The sequence below is a fragment of the Mytilus californianus genome, unplaced genomic scaffold (assembly GCF_021869535.1).
Source record: "Mytilus californianus isolate M0D057914Y unplaced genomic scaffold, xbMytCali1.0.p SCAF_8, whole genome shotgun sequence".
Lineage (NCBI taxonomy): Eukaryota > Metazoa > Mollusca > Bivalvia > Mytilida > Mytilidae > Mytilus > Mytilus californianus.
In genome coordinates this window covers 62,129,981-62,144,622 of record NW_026262734.1, presented here as the reverse complement: position 1 = coordinate 62,144,622, position 14,642 = coordinate 62,129,981, and the positions used below count along the sequence as shown (strand labels likewise).

The 14,642-nt window shown below is 32.0% G+C and overlaps 1 protein-coding gene and 1 long non-coding RNA gene across 3 annotated transcripts; one reads left to right on the top strand and one right to left on the bottom strand.

The window, feature by feature from the left end:
* The first annotated feature begins 2,868 nt into the window (after positions 1 to 2,868).
* On the top strand, positions 2,869 to 6,867 carry LOC127712135 (uncharacterized). 2 transcript variants are annotated; one of them, XR_007986959.1, is made up of 4 exons: positions 2,869 to 2,883; positions 3,418 to 3,488; positions 3,898 to 4,110; positions 6,652 to 6,867. It is a non-coding gene; the product is annotated as an uncharacterized LOC127712135 (long non-coding RNA). The 2 variants fall into 2 exon arrangements; XR_007986958.1 differs by lacking the exon at positions 2,869 to 2,883 and having other exon boundaries at positions 3,367 to 3,488.
* Positions 6,868 to 7,554: 687 nt separating this feature from the next.
* On the bottom strand, positions 7,555 to 10,760 carry LOC127712824 (uncharacterized). The gene is made up of 3 exons (XM_052219431.1): positions 10,316 to 10,760; positions 8,996 to 9,210; positions 7,555 to 7,677 (listed from the first exon to the last, which is right to left on the bottom strand). Exons 1-3 carry the CDS (start codon positions 10,758 to 10,760, stop codon positions 7,555 to 7,557), a joined length of 783 nt encoding a protein of 260 aa, XP_052075391.1.
* Between the last annotated feature and the right edge of the window lie 3,882 nt (positions 10,761 to 14,642).

Here is a 14,642-nt window from a genome sequence, read left to right as displayed (position 1 = left end):
ATTATTTTCTCATAATGCTAAATAAAATGTTCTTTCTACGAAGACAATTTTTGTTATGTAAAAGCTGCATGAAAAATGCAGAGATGATAATTTGTGACATATGATTTAAGCCTTTTGTTAATAACAACAAATAAGCAATACATCAATATTTTCTTATTTTGGCAATAAGTGGACTCAACTATTCTACTTTTTGAAATATCATTGGAGTGAAAGTAATTTCAAATAGATGAAAGTGAACTCTTAATATGCTGGGACTATGTTTCAGAATTTTACAGTTGATGTTCAGATCAAAATGTTTGTTTTAGACCAAATTTCATTCAACAGTTTACTTAATCCTAAAAAGATTTAGCATTTTTTTTTATTCAGGTTTTTCAGATCATCTTGATGTTAACTTCAAAATGATCTTTTTGAATTAAAATTTTTGACCTTGAAAGATATTGTAAGTTCTTGAAAATAAATTAATCAAAACGGATATATTTAAGCTGATTAATTCCATCTTAGCACACTTCGGTTAAGTTGGCTAGCTGTTTTTATTAAAAAGGCCTTCTAAGTGATCCTTCATAGGAAATGTTTTCTCATGAAATCTTTTTAATTATTAGCAAAAAGAAATATACACGTAATACAATCAGAATGATTTCTTCGATCTACACTTAAGCTCCGGTGCATTAAGATTTAATTCTAATTGTTGTCATCCTTTATTCAAAGTTATGTTATATAACAATGGGATTTATGAAAAAGAAATAATCTATTCCAACCAGCTTGTAAAACGTCGTTAACATACAGTGTTATTTCAATAAATAATAGAAAGGATTAATTTCGTACTTATCGGATGTGATTCTAATTTATTTGAATACATGTAGATTATGAAACTTTTGACAATAGATTTTCAGATGAAAAGGATAGAGTAAAATGTTATAATTTAGATATGTAAATAGGAATCTAGAATCTACTATCTTTGTCTAATTGGTTTATTTCATACTGGGTAAGGATTAGTCTTCAAATAATCACTTGTCTGAAAGGAAACAGAGAGCTTTACATTAATAACTATGAAAGCACTGGTATAATAGAAGCCATTATTTTGCCCCTGAATAATAAAAAAAACAGTTAAATGTTTCTTCAGGTCTTTCGTAATTATGATAATTTTATGCAAAGAACAAAAGTCAAGGACGTAAATATCTACGTATGTTAAAACCTCTACAACATATTTTTAAAATCTGATTTGAAGAGATAGCTTTTATTGAATCAGTTAGAAAAACAAACATATTATTCGTGTTTTTTTTTGCTATTTTCTATTTTTCTTTAGAATAAATCAACAATTTCAATGTTGTGGTAAAATAATTCTGATATTTCTTACAATAAAAGTTCATGCATATGGATTGCTTCCCTGTTGTAAAAGAATATAAATAATAGATGTCATACGTATACGGTTATGAGCAAGCAACCCGACTATACAAAAATCGATAATACATCTCAAAGTTATGCAACTTTGACATTTTTTCCTATCAGGTCTTTTGATTTAGCTAAAAAGTTGTTGTCAATATAATGGAATTAAATATGACTGTCATACAAGTGAGAGGTTACGCTAGTATAAAACCAGGTTTAATCCACCATTTTCTACATAAGGAAACGCCTGTACCAAATTAGGAATATGACAGTTGTTTTTGCGTTCGTTTGATATTTTTGAGCTTTTGATTTTTGCCATTTGATAAGGGACTTTCCGTTTTGAATTTTCCTAGGGGTTCAGTTTTTTTGTTATTTTACTTTTAACAAACTTAAACACAAGTTGTAAGTTTTAAGATTTCCACTACAATGTTTTTATTTTAAATCTTACAAAGTGAGCTTTGACAATAACCAATACAATACTAGATTCTTGAGCTGCGACGATTACTACTCAGACGATAGTTCCTATAGCAAGGAAGATGGCCATCAGGGCCCGGTTGTTCAAAAGTGTCGTTAGGCTAACGATGTCGTTAAAGTGTCGTTAGCCAGTCGTTAAATTTAACGTAATCGTTAAGTGTTGTTCAAAATTTTTAACGCTTAACGCAGTCGTTAAATCTGTGTTAAACCTAATCACTTCATATACCTCGATTAAATCCCTAACGCAGTGTTAACGATGGCCGCCTTAGCTCGCTTTCATGTACCAGTTCAAAGAAAAGAAAGAACTTTTAGAAGCAAAGAAGAACTTACCCTAGACTACACTGACACAGAACTTAGAGCACGGTACAGATTTGGGAGGGAAGGAATTTTATTCATATCTAATCTAGTCAGGGACAAGTTATCTCGGCAGACAAACCGGAATCATGCCCTCAGTGTAGAGCAACAGATAATGGTCACATTGAGATTTCTTGCCAGTGGAAGTTTCCTCCAGGTCATAGGTGACACATTAGGTAAGACTATTTACTTTTAAATGCCTTAACTGTTTACATATGTTTTCTCATGTTTTATTTACTAAGTAATTCAATTAGAGAACTTTTAGCAGAATATAAGTGCCAATTCATAGTGTACATGCATTTATTGTTGCATTGTTTCTTTCATACTCTACTGTACACATATATTTGTTTACAAATTAATTAGCCAGTAATTATTTTGCTAAATTTGTGCATCTCTACTTTGTACTTGTAGGTTTGGACAAAAGCACAGTGTCAAGAGTGGTAGATTCTGTTTTAGACGCTCTTTGTGAAAAGAGGAACGAGTTCATTCAGTGGCCTACTAACCTAAACCAAACCAAAGCTGAATTTTACGAGATTGCTGGGTTTCCAAACATTTTGGGTGCTGTTGATGGGACACACATAAGAATAAAGAGACCGCATCATGACGAAGCCTCATTTATCAACAGAAAAAGCTACCCAAGCTTGAATGTTCATGCAGTATGTGATGCAAAAGGTAATGTTCTTCTGTTTTCATCTTCACATTTGAACTGTCATATTGTAAACAAATCTGCTGTTTCCCCTGAATTGATAATAAATTTCAGCAACCAGTCTCTCTATCGTCTGTTCCATATAACGAAGTACTTAAAGTAACTCTGCCCTTTGAAATATTAATAGTTTTACTCTTCCCAGACCTACATAAAGAATTCCATACAGTATTAGAAAAATAATTTCCAGCTTAAAAAATGTTTTTATTTATTTTGTTTTCCAAGACTTTAAAAAAAAAAGAATGTACAACTTATTCATTAGTAATACTACCCCCCCTCCTTTCCAGTTTTATACTATACACAAATTACATGAAAGAAAGACGCTGGATTAATAAGACTTATGCTTTATAATCCTTGGCCCCTCCCTTTTTGGGAAATGTTTTTGATGCATAACTAATTTATGAAAATTAGTAAAAATTGTAAGCTTAACAAATAGTAACTTAAATTGCTGCTTAAGCTGTGTTTTAATTGAAAATAACTTTTTTCTTTACTTTGTTTTTCAGGAAGATTTACAAACATAAATGCAAATTGGCCAGGTTGTTGTCATGATTCCCATGTTTTCCGAACATCACAGGTGAGTGTAAATGGGCAATTAATAATTTTAAATCAGCTTCATTAGTCCAGAATAGTAAACAGATCATAATTTTACATAATATTGAGAACACTTTAGTGTGATTCTATTAGTCCCAGATGGTATATATACATTTCTGTTTCATGTAGACAAGCTAGGTGTAGGTGCAAAATATTTTCATTTTGTAAAACAGGTCCAATGTTTTTGGTTCATATCATATCAGAGACATATAATACTGTATTTATTTGTCTCTCAGATATCATCCATCAAAAAGAATGAACCCCCACCCTATAATTTATGTTAAATAATTAAATGGAGATGTGGTATGATTGCCAATGATATATCTTATAGCAATACCAATTGAACTGATATGCATGTATATTCTTTACCATAAATATATTTCTTCATGCAGGTGTGTGCTCACATGGAGAGAAATGGCAATTGGGAAAATGGTATCTTACTTGGTGATAGTGGCTATCCCTGCAGGTCTTTTTTAATGACACCTTTTCTGAATCCCATTGAACAACACCATAGAAGGTACAACAGATGTCATGCGGTCACAAGATCTGTTATAGAAAGGACATTTGGCAGATGGAAGAGAAGGTTCCACATATTGCATTCTGAAGTGAGTGATTATTTAGATGTTTTTATACTGTTTCTCAATGATTGGAGTATTTTTCCCCTTTAAAATTGGAAATCATCATATTTTTTTCAGAAAAATACCATACACCCCCCTCACCCTAAATACTAAATGGTTGTTCCCTTCTTTGGAATCTGAAAAATTTAAATATTAGAAGTAAATTTGCACCTGAGTTGTGTCTTAGTATATATTATGGTCCGTTACCAACCAATGCCCAAAAAGGCGCAAGCCAGGGCCGACCGTGCGAGGGCTGTATATTAGCCAGTCAAGGTCGTTAAAAACTCCCATCATCATCACCAGAGCTATTCCGGTCATCTAATTTTTATACGACCGCAAAAAAATTCTGACATTATACCACAAGGTTCCATGTCACAAAGGGAATGCTGGGATTGATTTTGGGGGTAATTGCCTCAAAATTTTAGGAATTAGGGGCCAAAAAAGGGGAAAAAAACAAGCATTTTTCTACTTTCATGACAATTACTTGTGTGTAAGTGTATGAATCTTTCTGAAATTGCACTACAAGGTTCCATATCACAAGGGGGAAAGCTAGAATTGAGTTTGGGGTTATAAATTGCCCTAAACGTTTAGGAATTGGGGCCAATAAACAAGCATTTTTCTAGTTTCCAGACAATAACTTGTGTTCAAGTGTATGGATCTCTCTGATATTGTACTGCAAGGTACCATACCACAAGGGGAAGGCTGGGATTGAGTTTGGGGGTGATGAATCATAAGGGTGTTCAAAAAATGGGGGGGGGGTTCGGTCTAAAATTAAACTTAGTTTGATTTTAATAAAAATTGAATTCTTGGGGTTCTTTGATGTGCTGAATCTAAACATGTATTTAGACTTTTGATTTTGGGCCTAGTTTTCAAGTTGGTCCAAATTGGGGTCCAAAATTAAACTCTGTTTGATTTCAACAAAAATTGAATCTATGGGGTTCTTTGACATGCTGAATCTAACCATGTATTTAGATTTTTTATTTTTGGGCCACACTATCAAATTGGTTCATATTGAGGTCAAAAGGGTCCAAAATTAAACTTTTTGTTTGATTTCATCAAAATTTGAATTATTGGAATTCTTTGATATGCCAAAATCTAACCGAGTATTTAGATTTTTAATCTTGGGTCCAGTTTTTTAAATTGGTCTACATTCAAGGTCCAAAGGGTCCAAAATTTAACTTAGTTTGATTTTAACAAAAAATTGAATTCATGGGGTTCTTTGATATGCTGAATCTAAACATGTGTTTATATTTTTGATTATGGGCCCAGTTTTCAAGTTGGTCCTAATTGGGGTCTAAAATTAAACTTTGTTTGATTTCAACAAAACTGAATTGAATATATGGGGTCCTTTGATATGCTGAATCTGACCATGTATTTAGATTTTTGATTTTTGAGCCCCGTTATCAAATTGTTCCACATTGAGGTCAAAAGGGTCCAAAATGAAACTTTGTTTGATTTCATCAAAAATTGAATTCTTTGAATTCTTTGATATGCCGAATCTAACCATGTATTTAGATTTTAGATATTGGACCATAATTGGTAAATTAAAAATTTTTAAGTTCTTCAGTGTTCAAGTAAAGAAAAAAAAACACACCATCGACTATACATGCATCTTATTCTTCCTTCAACTACACAATCTTGTGTAACCCTAAACCTGCAAATTATTTTCATTTACCTGTGTTTAAAGTTATTGCAAATGGATGGTATTTTTGTTCGAGCATATTGTTTTTCTTTAATTGTTTAAAATTTCTTACCGATATAACATGTTACTTTTATTATTCTTCCCTTAGTTTATTTATTTTGTATTCAAAATTATTTATTTTGTAAAAATATTTCCTTTCTCTATTGGTACTGTACAGGTATACCTAACACCAAAATTATTTTCATTTACCTGTGTTTAAAGTTATTGCAAATGGATGGTATTTTTGTTCGAGCATATTGTTTTTCTTTAATTGTTTAACATTTCTTACCGATATAACATGTTACTTTTATTATTCTTCCCTTAGTTTATTTATTTTGTATTTACATTGTGTCATAGGTCAAATTTATTTGTTCAGTGTATGTTCAATGGTGTTAATATGTCCTTTGATTGAGTTAAGCTATTTCAGTTGATATTTTATAGTGTGTCTTTCTATGTTGTGATGTTACACTATTGTTTCAGACAAAGGGTGAAGGTTTGGTACCATTAAAACGTTTAAACCCGCTGCATTTATTTGCACCTGTCCTAAGTCAGGAATCTGATGTTCAGTAGTTGTCGTTTGTTGATGTGGTTCATAAGTGTTTCTCGTTTCTCGTTTTTTATATAGATTAGACCGTTGGTTTTCCCGTTTGAATGGTTTTACACTAGTAATTTTTTGGGGCCCTTTATAGCTTACTGTTCGGTGTGAGCCAAGGCTCCGTGTTGAAGACCGTACTGTGACCTATAATGGTTTACTTTTATAAATTTTTACTTGGATGGAGAGTTGTCTCATTGGCACTCATACCACATCTTCTTATATCTATATGGTAATTTATTTTTATCTTTTGCAGATTCGTATGGATCCCAAAAAGGTAACCAAAATAGTTATGGTTTGTGGCATTCTTCACAACATCTGCATACAACTTAATGAACCAGATGTAGCAGCGGAAGAGCCTGTTAATGAGGATGTAGAAAATGGAATAAACTACAATGGACAACAGGATGGAAGAGGGATTAGGGAACACATTGCTGGAACTTATTTTAACCGTCATTAAAGTTAAAGCATCTGTTTTACTTTCTTTATTTTTATGTAATCCAAAAAACTGAAGGACCAGGATTATCTACGATTTCATAGAATTGTTAAGCTTTGAATGTTCAAGAAAAATCAGATTTGACAATTGCCAAAATCTTGCACCAACAATGAAAATAGAAGATTTGGTATGCTTGCCAATGAGAGAGTTCTTCTAGAGTTCAAATGATATAGATAGGAGCAATTACATGACACTGTACAGCCTTCAACAATGAGAAAAATTAATACCTTATAGTCCTATACAGAAACATTGTTGTTGACTAATGAAATAAGACTCAACATTGGAATTATTATCTCTGAACATCAGCCTGAAATTATCACATTTGACATCAAAAATTTAACACCACTTCATTGTTAGGACTACAGAAATGACAAAAAACAATGCAAAATCCAAATTGCTAGCTGTCTTCATTTTTTAAAGTTAATCATCAATTTCAATTAAAAAGAATTAAATACAATATGTGGTACATGTAATAGAAAATAAATCAATATAATATATGCAGCATTTTAATAAATGGATTTTGTAATAAAAATGGTATTTTGGAAAAAGCAATTAAAACAAGTCAAACATTAAAGAAAATAGAATATTAAACAACTTGAAAAGTTTTCTAATGTTTTCGCAATCACTGCCCCAAAACTGACAGTAGTTCCAGGGCATCAGAATCTATTTGCCATGCAATTTCTTCAAGAGATCTATTTGAAGTATATTCTTCTCTAGTTCTTTTTCAAGAACTGCACATTGTAATGCATAAACATCTTCAGCTGTTTTCTTCTTCTTGGGTGTTGGCTGTATGCTGTGAGAAAGAGAGCACAATATTGAAAATAATTACTGTAATAACCAATATAAGAATGCTCATTTAAAATTTTATTATCCAGATGTGTGCATCAGTGTTATGGAGCTTCCAATTGATTTTTAGGTGGGGGTGGGGGTAGGATGAAATTTGAAAAAAAAATAGGCAGGACAGGTGTTTTGAGTAAAAAAAAAGGCAGGATGAAACACTTTGCCCAAAAAAGGCAGGATGACAATTTATGTAAAAAAAAAGTCAGTTTGTTGTTGTTGTTTGGAGGGGGGGGGGGGGGAGGGGAGGGAGGGTTCAATTCGTAACAGAATAGTGTATTGCACAAAAGCAAAAAAAAAGAGGGGTATTTTTTTTTTTTGGGGGGGGGGGGGGCAATTCGCAACAGCATAGTGTATTGCACAAAAGCAAAAAAAAAGAGGGGTATTTTTTTTTGGGGGGGGGGGGGGCAATTCGCAACAGCATAGTGTATTGCACAAAAGCAAAAAAAAAGAGGGGTATTTTTTTGGGGGGAGGGGCAATTCGCAACAGCATAGTGTATTGCACATAAGTAAAAAATTGAATATAAATTCAAATCCATCATATAACCAATTCTGAGTTCTTTGACTACAGTTATTCTGTGTGAGAAACATATTATGTGTCAAACATTTAATTTCAATCCAAATTCAGACCTGTTTAAGCACGAATATTGTGTCCATTTTTGCCCCAACTGTTCAGGGTTGGACCTCAGCGGTCGTATCCAGCTGCGCTCGGCGAAGCAATTTATTATAGTTTGTTCTTATGTTTTGCTGTAACATCACTGCATGTCCCAGGTTACCGAAAGGTTGAGTGCACACACATTCTGTCCCAATTCAGTAGCCTGTAGGTCAGTGGTTTTTAATTTACTTTTTATTTGTTTTTTCGTAAATTCTTTTGTTAACCCATTGAAGGGTCTTTTATACAATATGGTTTTTTCTCATTGTCGAAGGCTGCACGGTTGCTTAATGGCTTATATCAACTTTATTTTGACTTTGCTGGATAGCTGTCTCATTGAAAATCATACCACATCTCCTTATTGTTATTTCTAGCATTTTTGGAAAGATCATTTTTTAAAGGTTATTTTTAGATATGTGTTTGTAATTTTTTTAGGGAATGCTTATGATTTTCTAAATTTTTGTTAAGAGCCTAAACGCAGATAAAATTTATGAAATCATTTCTCTCTTAATTGTGCACCCGACACAAATGGAGACATATAACTGTTGAACATGTATATAATAACTAATGTAATAAAATGAGGAATTTCTTGTTGTAAATGTGTAGTAACATTACCTGCATGAACTTGGAAGATGCTGAACTACTTGGACCTGGACATGTGGCATTTCTATCAGTCCCTTCAGCATCATCAGCTACTGGGCAGGTCTGCTGATTGTTCTGCAAGTTTGAGTGGTGTCTGTCTAAAGCTCTTATCCAGACAGATTCTTCTGCTGTAGGCCTGGGGGTAGCTGTGCACGGAGACTGGCTTCCATTTGTGGCAAGATTTGCTTCTAAAATATTAAGTAAAGAAATAGAAATAGAAATTCCGTAAAGATTTTCAGTAAAAACAAATCTAACATACTGACAATAACCTGAATGTTTCATATGTGACATGATAATAAATACCATGGTGGTATCGATCTGAAGAAAAAAAAATGGTTTTATTTGAAAGTATATTATATTGAATCTTCTTACTTTTTTTAAGAAATGACCTATAAAATGGTTAAGATCAAATGGTTTAAAAGAACTTGGTTCCACTTTTGCTTCATTTTTCAACTTTTTTTTTTGTGCATAAGGCATAAACATGTGAATGATGACTTTGTGGTTATTTAAAAAGAGAAATGCTACTTGTTTTATGTATCTGTCTGTTTGTTTTATTTGTTTTCATTTTCTTTAGTTTTTTTCAGTTTTAGGAGGTCACTTTGTAAAGACCCCTTTTTAAAGTAGTACTGGATTTGTTTTTTTTTTGTATTTTGAAAGTAGAAGTACAAAGAGGAATAACTCTAGATTATTCATTTACAAGATATAAGAAACAGGCTATAGCCTTTTATCTATGGTGTAAGCAACTAATAAGTTCGTATATGTACATCAAATTAAATATTTTAAACTTAATAAGTGGTTGTTTTTTGGTTGATTAGAACAGTTTCATCACTTTAAACCAGTTTTTGATTCTTTTAAAGTCATATCTCCGTATAAAATTTATTTTTCAATGTTGCAAGGGACAAAAAAGCGGCAAAAGCAAAACAACAAAACAACACGATGAGGAAAGTAGGTTTTGCAGTCAAAATAAAGATAAATAATGGTTAAATACTGTTTTCAGGATATCCGAATGTAAAAAGCGTAAGTGGATGATTCAATCCTTTATACACAAGTAACCACTAATGACGCATGCATACGTATGATAATTTAAGTAGATAGACATATATTTTTAGAACATGTCAAGGTCAAATTTATTTAAAGCGAGGAAATCGCATGCTATGGGAAAACCTTCTGTCAAAGCAGACGATCGTTAGCGTAAACTTATTTCTGCATTTACAGGTTAAAAAACAAAGTTTATAAGTCAAAATAAAGAATGAAATTTAAGTATAAATTAAATCAAATTTAAAAAATACCTACCATTACAAGTTATATCTGTCTCAATGCCATCAACTCCACTGAATGAGGCACTATCCCTCATTGCATTTACAATGTTTTCCTCAGCAATGCTCAACTGTGTGGGTGGTGGTCCACCTCCAGTCTTGCTCATTTCCTTTCTGGAGTTAGTGAATTTTTCCTTTGCACCACGGCACATATTGCGATATTTATTTCTAACTTCTGCTTCAGTCCTGAAGCAGACATCCAAAGCATTGACCTCCTCTGTTATGAGTTTCCAGACCTCATTTTTCTTCTGGTTTGTCACTTCAGTTGAAAATCCCCCTTTTAACAACTCCAACTCGTTTGTCACTCGAGAACTGACCAAGTTTGCCTCAATGGAGGTGACATTGGCTTTTCTGTCCCTTGGCAATTTATTTGCTGACAATTCAGCCATCTTGGTAACAGGAAGTGAAGATTTTCTGTGCATTATGGGTAACAATTTAGCATAAAAAAATTTAACGACTCTAAACGCAGTGTTAGTTAACATTGTCGTTAAAATTTTTTGAACAACACATTTTAACGCAAATGTTAGCTAGCGACTTAGTTAAGATTTAACGACTCGTTAGCCTTAATCATCGTTAAGGCTAACAACTATTTTGAACAACTGGGCCCTGGTGCCATAAAATCTCATTAATTAACATCAGCAGTGAAAATAACCTAACACATATTTAGAGCTAACTTTTCGAGTACACATTTACATGACGTTGCATGAAATGAGTTAATTTCATATATGAAGTAACGTTGAATACATAATGACAATAAGACACATAGCTCTAAACATGATGAATCCGTTATCTGATGAATCTGGTCATCATCAAATGCTGTGCTTCTTTCAAAAAGTGGATATGTTCACTAAACTTCAATGATTCTTTGAAAAAAAGCATCAACGATACTACGCTCATAATTTAATACACCAGACTCGATACATTTTTTTCAGATAGCCTCATTAATTGAGTTTAAGTCAAAACAGCTACCGAGAAAGCCAAATTAAGGAGTTAAAGAACATTAAAACAAAGGTTTCCAAAGTTGTGATAATCTTGCTACGTTAAATTGTCACGTGATTGAACAACCTAAGTGTTTGAAATAAAATTTAATTTGCAGAAAAAAATAACCGGACCTGTATTACTCATATTAATATATAAATGCTATTTACAAAATTTAACGAAAGGATTGCCCAAGATAACATTTATGTGCTATAATTAAACAATTTTAAGATATTAATGTTTCTTTAACATGTTTTGTTTTTATTTTTATATTGAGGTAACAGTCCACAAACATATACAAATAAGGAGATGTGGTATGAATGCCAATGCAACGAATATCAACTGAAAGACCAAACAGAATACAGATCCTAAAACAGCCGTCTACAATGCGAAAAACCCATATGTTGTTTGTAAGTTATAAAAATAAGACTGTTATCATCCATTGTTTTATTAATTCATTTAATTGATTGCAGAGAATCGACGTCTTAAGCTTTTAAATCATTGTTAGGTAATTTTTTTTCGTCATAAATATCGACGTCAAGTACAAAACTGAAAAAAATTGTGTTGTTTCTGTTTAAAAAGTAGTCTTAAATACATGGTTTTTATACTTGTAAAACGTTTTTCGTCTTCGAATAAACACATGAGACTATTCATAATGATGTTTTTTCTGAAAATAAAGAAGACGAGAAACTTCTTGTAACGATATTTTTCCTTCAAATAGGAAAACTGATTGATATGTTTGTTAAAATTTGTTTGTATTGTTGTTGTGGATTTTACAAGAAAACGCCAGATAAAATATGAATGGATGAAATCAGCACTAAAACAGTGACTGTCGTCATCGATTATTATTTATGTCTTATTAATATAGCATTATGGTTCTTAACTATGCACACAGTTATATGGTAAAACATATTATTAAGCATATTATTACCTTTTTGCCAGATTTAGTGAGAAAAAAAAGGAAATTAAGCACACTAAACCATGCTATAGTGTCTCGGTTTCATAAATTATCAAGTTAAATGATGACACTGATTGGAGCTACTAATTCCGAAGTTCGGTCAGCAAACAATACGTCTGATATGCTTCCCATAGATATCTCGATATTTAAAATATAGTTTACGTAAACTGAGGGATGAACATTATTTAGACAGAAATGCCACTGCATTCCATTGTCCTAGCTCTTTGATTGGTGTATCGTTAACCCTACATTCACTGGTATTCATATAATCATAACATTCAAACTTTGATAACATTAGCTTCACTATTCGACATGATCGACTAAGAGAAATAAAACATTAAGATATTAAGACATGATTTTAAGATTACATTTTTAATAAATACATTCCCAACATACATTGTAGCCAGTGTTATACCTTCAAAGTGCATGTTTCAAATAAAAAAAAAAGGGAATTACTTAACAAAATATTAGAATATAAAAATATGAAATAAGGAAATAATGAATCATGCGAAAATTTGCATTAAGGTTTTCTATCAATTACATAAAAAATAACCTGAAATACTGTGGATTCATTATTATTCGTTGGATACCAATTTTCGTGGATTTCGTGGTTATATGTTAACCACAAAATTAAAAGTTATACGAATGGCAAATTTACTATAGGCTTGTATGCAGACATTGTCAAAAACCACGGAATTAAATATCCACGAACATGTAAGTTTTCCTTAATCCACGAAAATTGGTACCCACGAAAATAAATGAATCCACAGTAAGTCCTTTAATAAGAATTGCACAAACAGAAGTTCATAATTCTTTTTCCAGAAAAGGGCACCCACATGATAACATAAGAATGCATTTGATAAACACTTTTTGAAAAATTTTTAAAGACTTCAACAAATACAATAAAACTAGTTCTTGATAAAATTGTCGAAACAGGGTAAACAACGTCCCAGTTGAAATCAATGGAGCTATAATATCATCGATGTAAGTATGAATATATATGCATACAATATAATAGGTTGTCTGTGTTTCCTGTCAAGATTTTGTAGAATGGTTGCTGATGATCCGAATCTATTCAGCCAAAGTTCCTCATGTAAATTAAAAGATTTTGCTTCGAAAGTATAAGATCGACATCATAACTTCATATTATCTTGTAACATATGGATTTGAGAAATGCAAAGGTCTTAAAATATGTTCCCACAATGTCAATAGATTGGAATGCAAGTTTGATGTGATTAAATACAATCTAATGTCTACTCCAAGTCCCCCAGATATAATTGGTTACTGTGATACTTTTTTGGGTGAAAATACTTCTGATAGAGAAATAGACATTCCTGGATATATTTTACAAAGAAAAGATATAGACTAACAGATGGTGGGGATGACTGGGCTGTCTATTTAACAGAAACCACTTCCTTTTCTAGAAAAATTGATTTTGAAATAAGTAACATTGACACTATTTGGTTTGAAGTTAAACCTTGCTATAAGAAATCCTTTTTATTGTGCTTTGTTTATAGGCCACCCAAGTCACGAACTGGTTGGATAGATAAATTTGAGGATGAGATTAAGGTGGTAATGAAATATAATTCTGACGTAATCCTTATGGGAGGTTTTAACATAAATTGTTTACAACCCAATAAAATACCACAAAGATGGTTAAATGCTCTAGAAACATAACTTTCAACAGTTAATTCAGGAACCAACCAGAGTAACAAATGAATCAAAAACTTTGATTGACCATATATATTTCACCCACTTAAGCACGATGAAAGAGGCTCATGTTTCTAAATATTCTATCAGTGATCACTATCCAATATGTACGACAAGACAAAAGAAAACGTATGATAGAAAATATACTCATTCAACAATCACTTATAGAAATTTTAAGACTTTTAATGAGCAAAATTATTTAAAAGATTTGAAAAGTGCACCTTATCAACAGATTGAATTTGAAAATGACCCATATGTTTGTATTGAAATGTGGTACAACATTTTTAATAACATTTTAAATAAACATGCCCCTATTGTGACAAAGAGGATCAAGAATGACAGACAGCCAGAATGGTACAATAAAGAAATTTCATATGCAAGAAAAATGAGAGATAAATAAAATTCACTGGGAATGTGGGCAGAATATAGATTCTGGAGAAACAGAACAAAACATATCATTGATACATCTAAACAGAAATATTATAATGATATGATAAAAGACTCGAAAGATTCTAAAATACTATGGAAATGTATTCACAGTCTAAATCCATCTAATCCATCAAAACCACATGAACTTATTACAACTGGAGACCATAAAACTACAGATCATCAGGAAATTGCTAATGCATTAAATAATTAGTTTACCTCATGTGTTGAA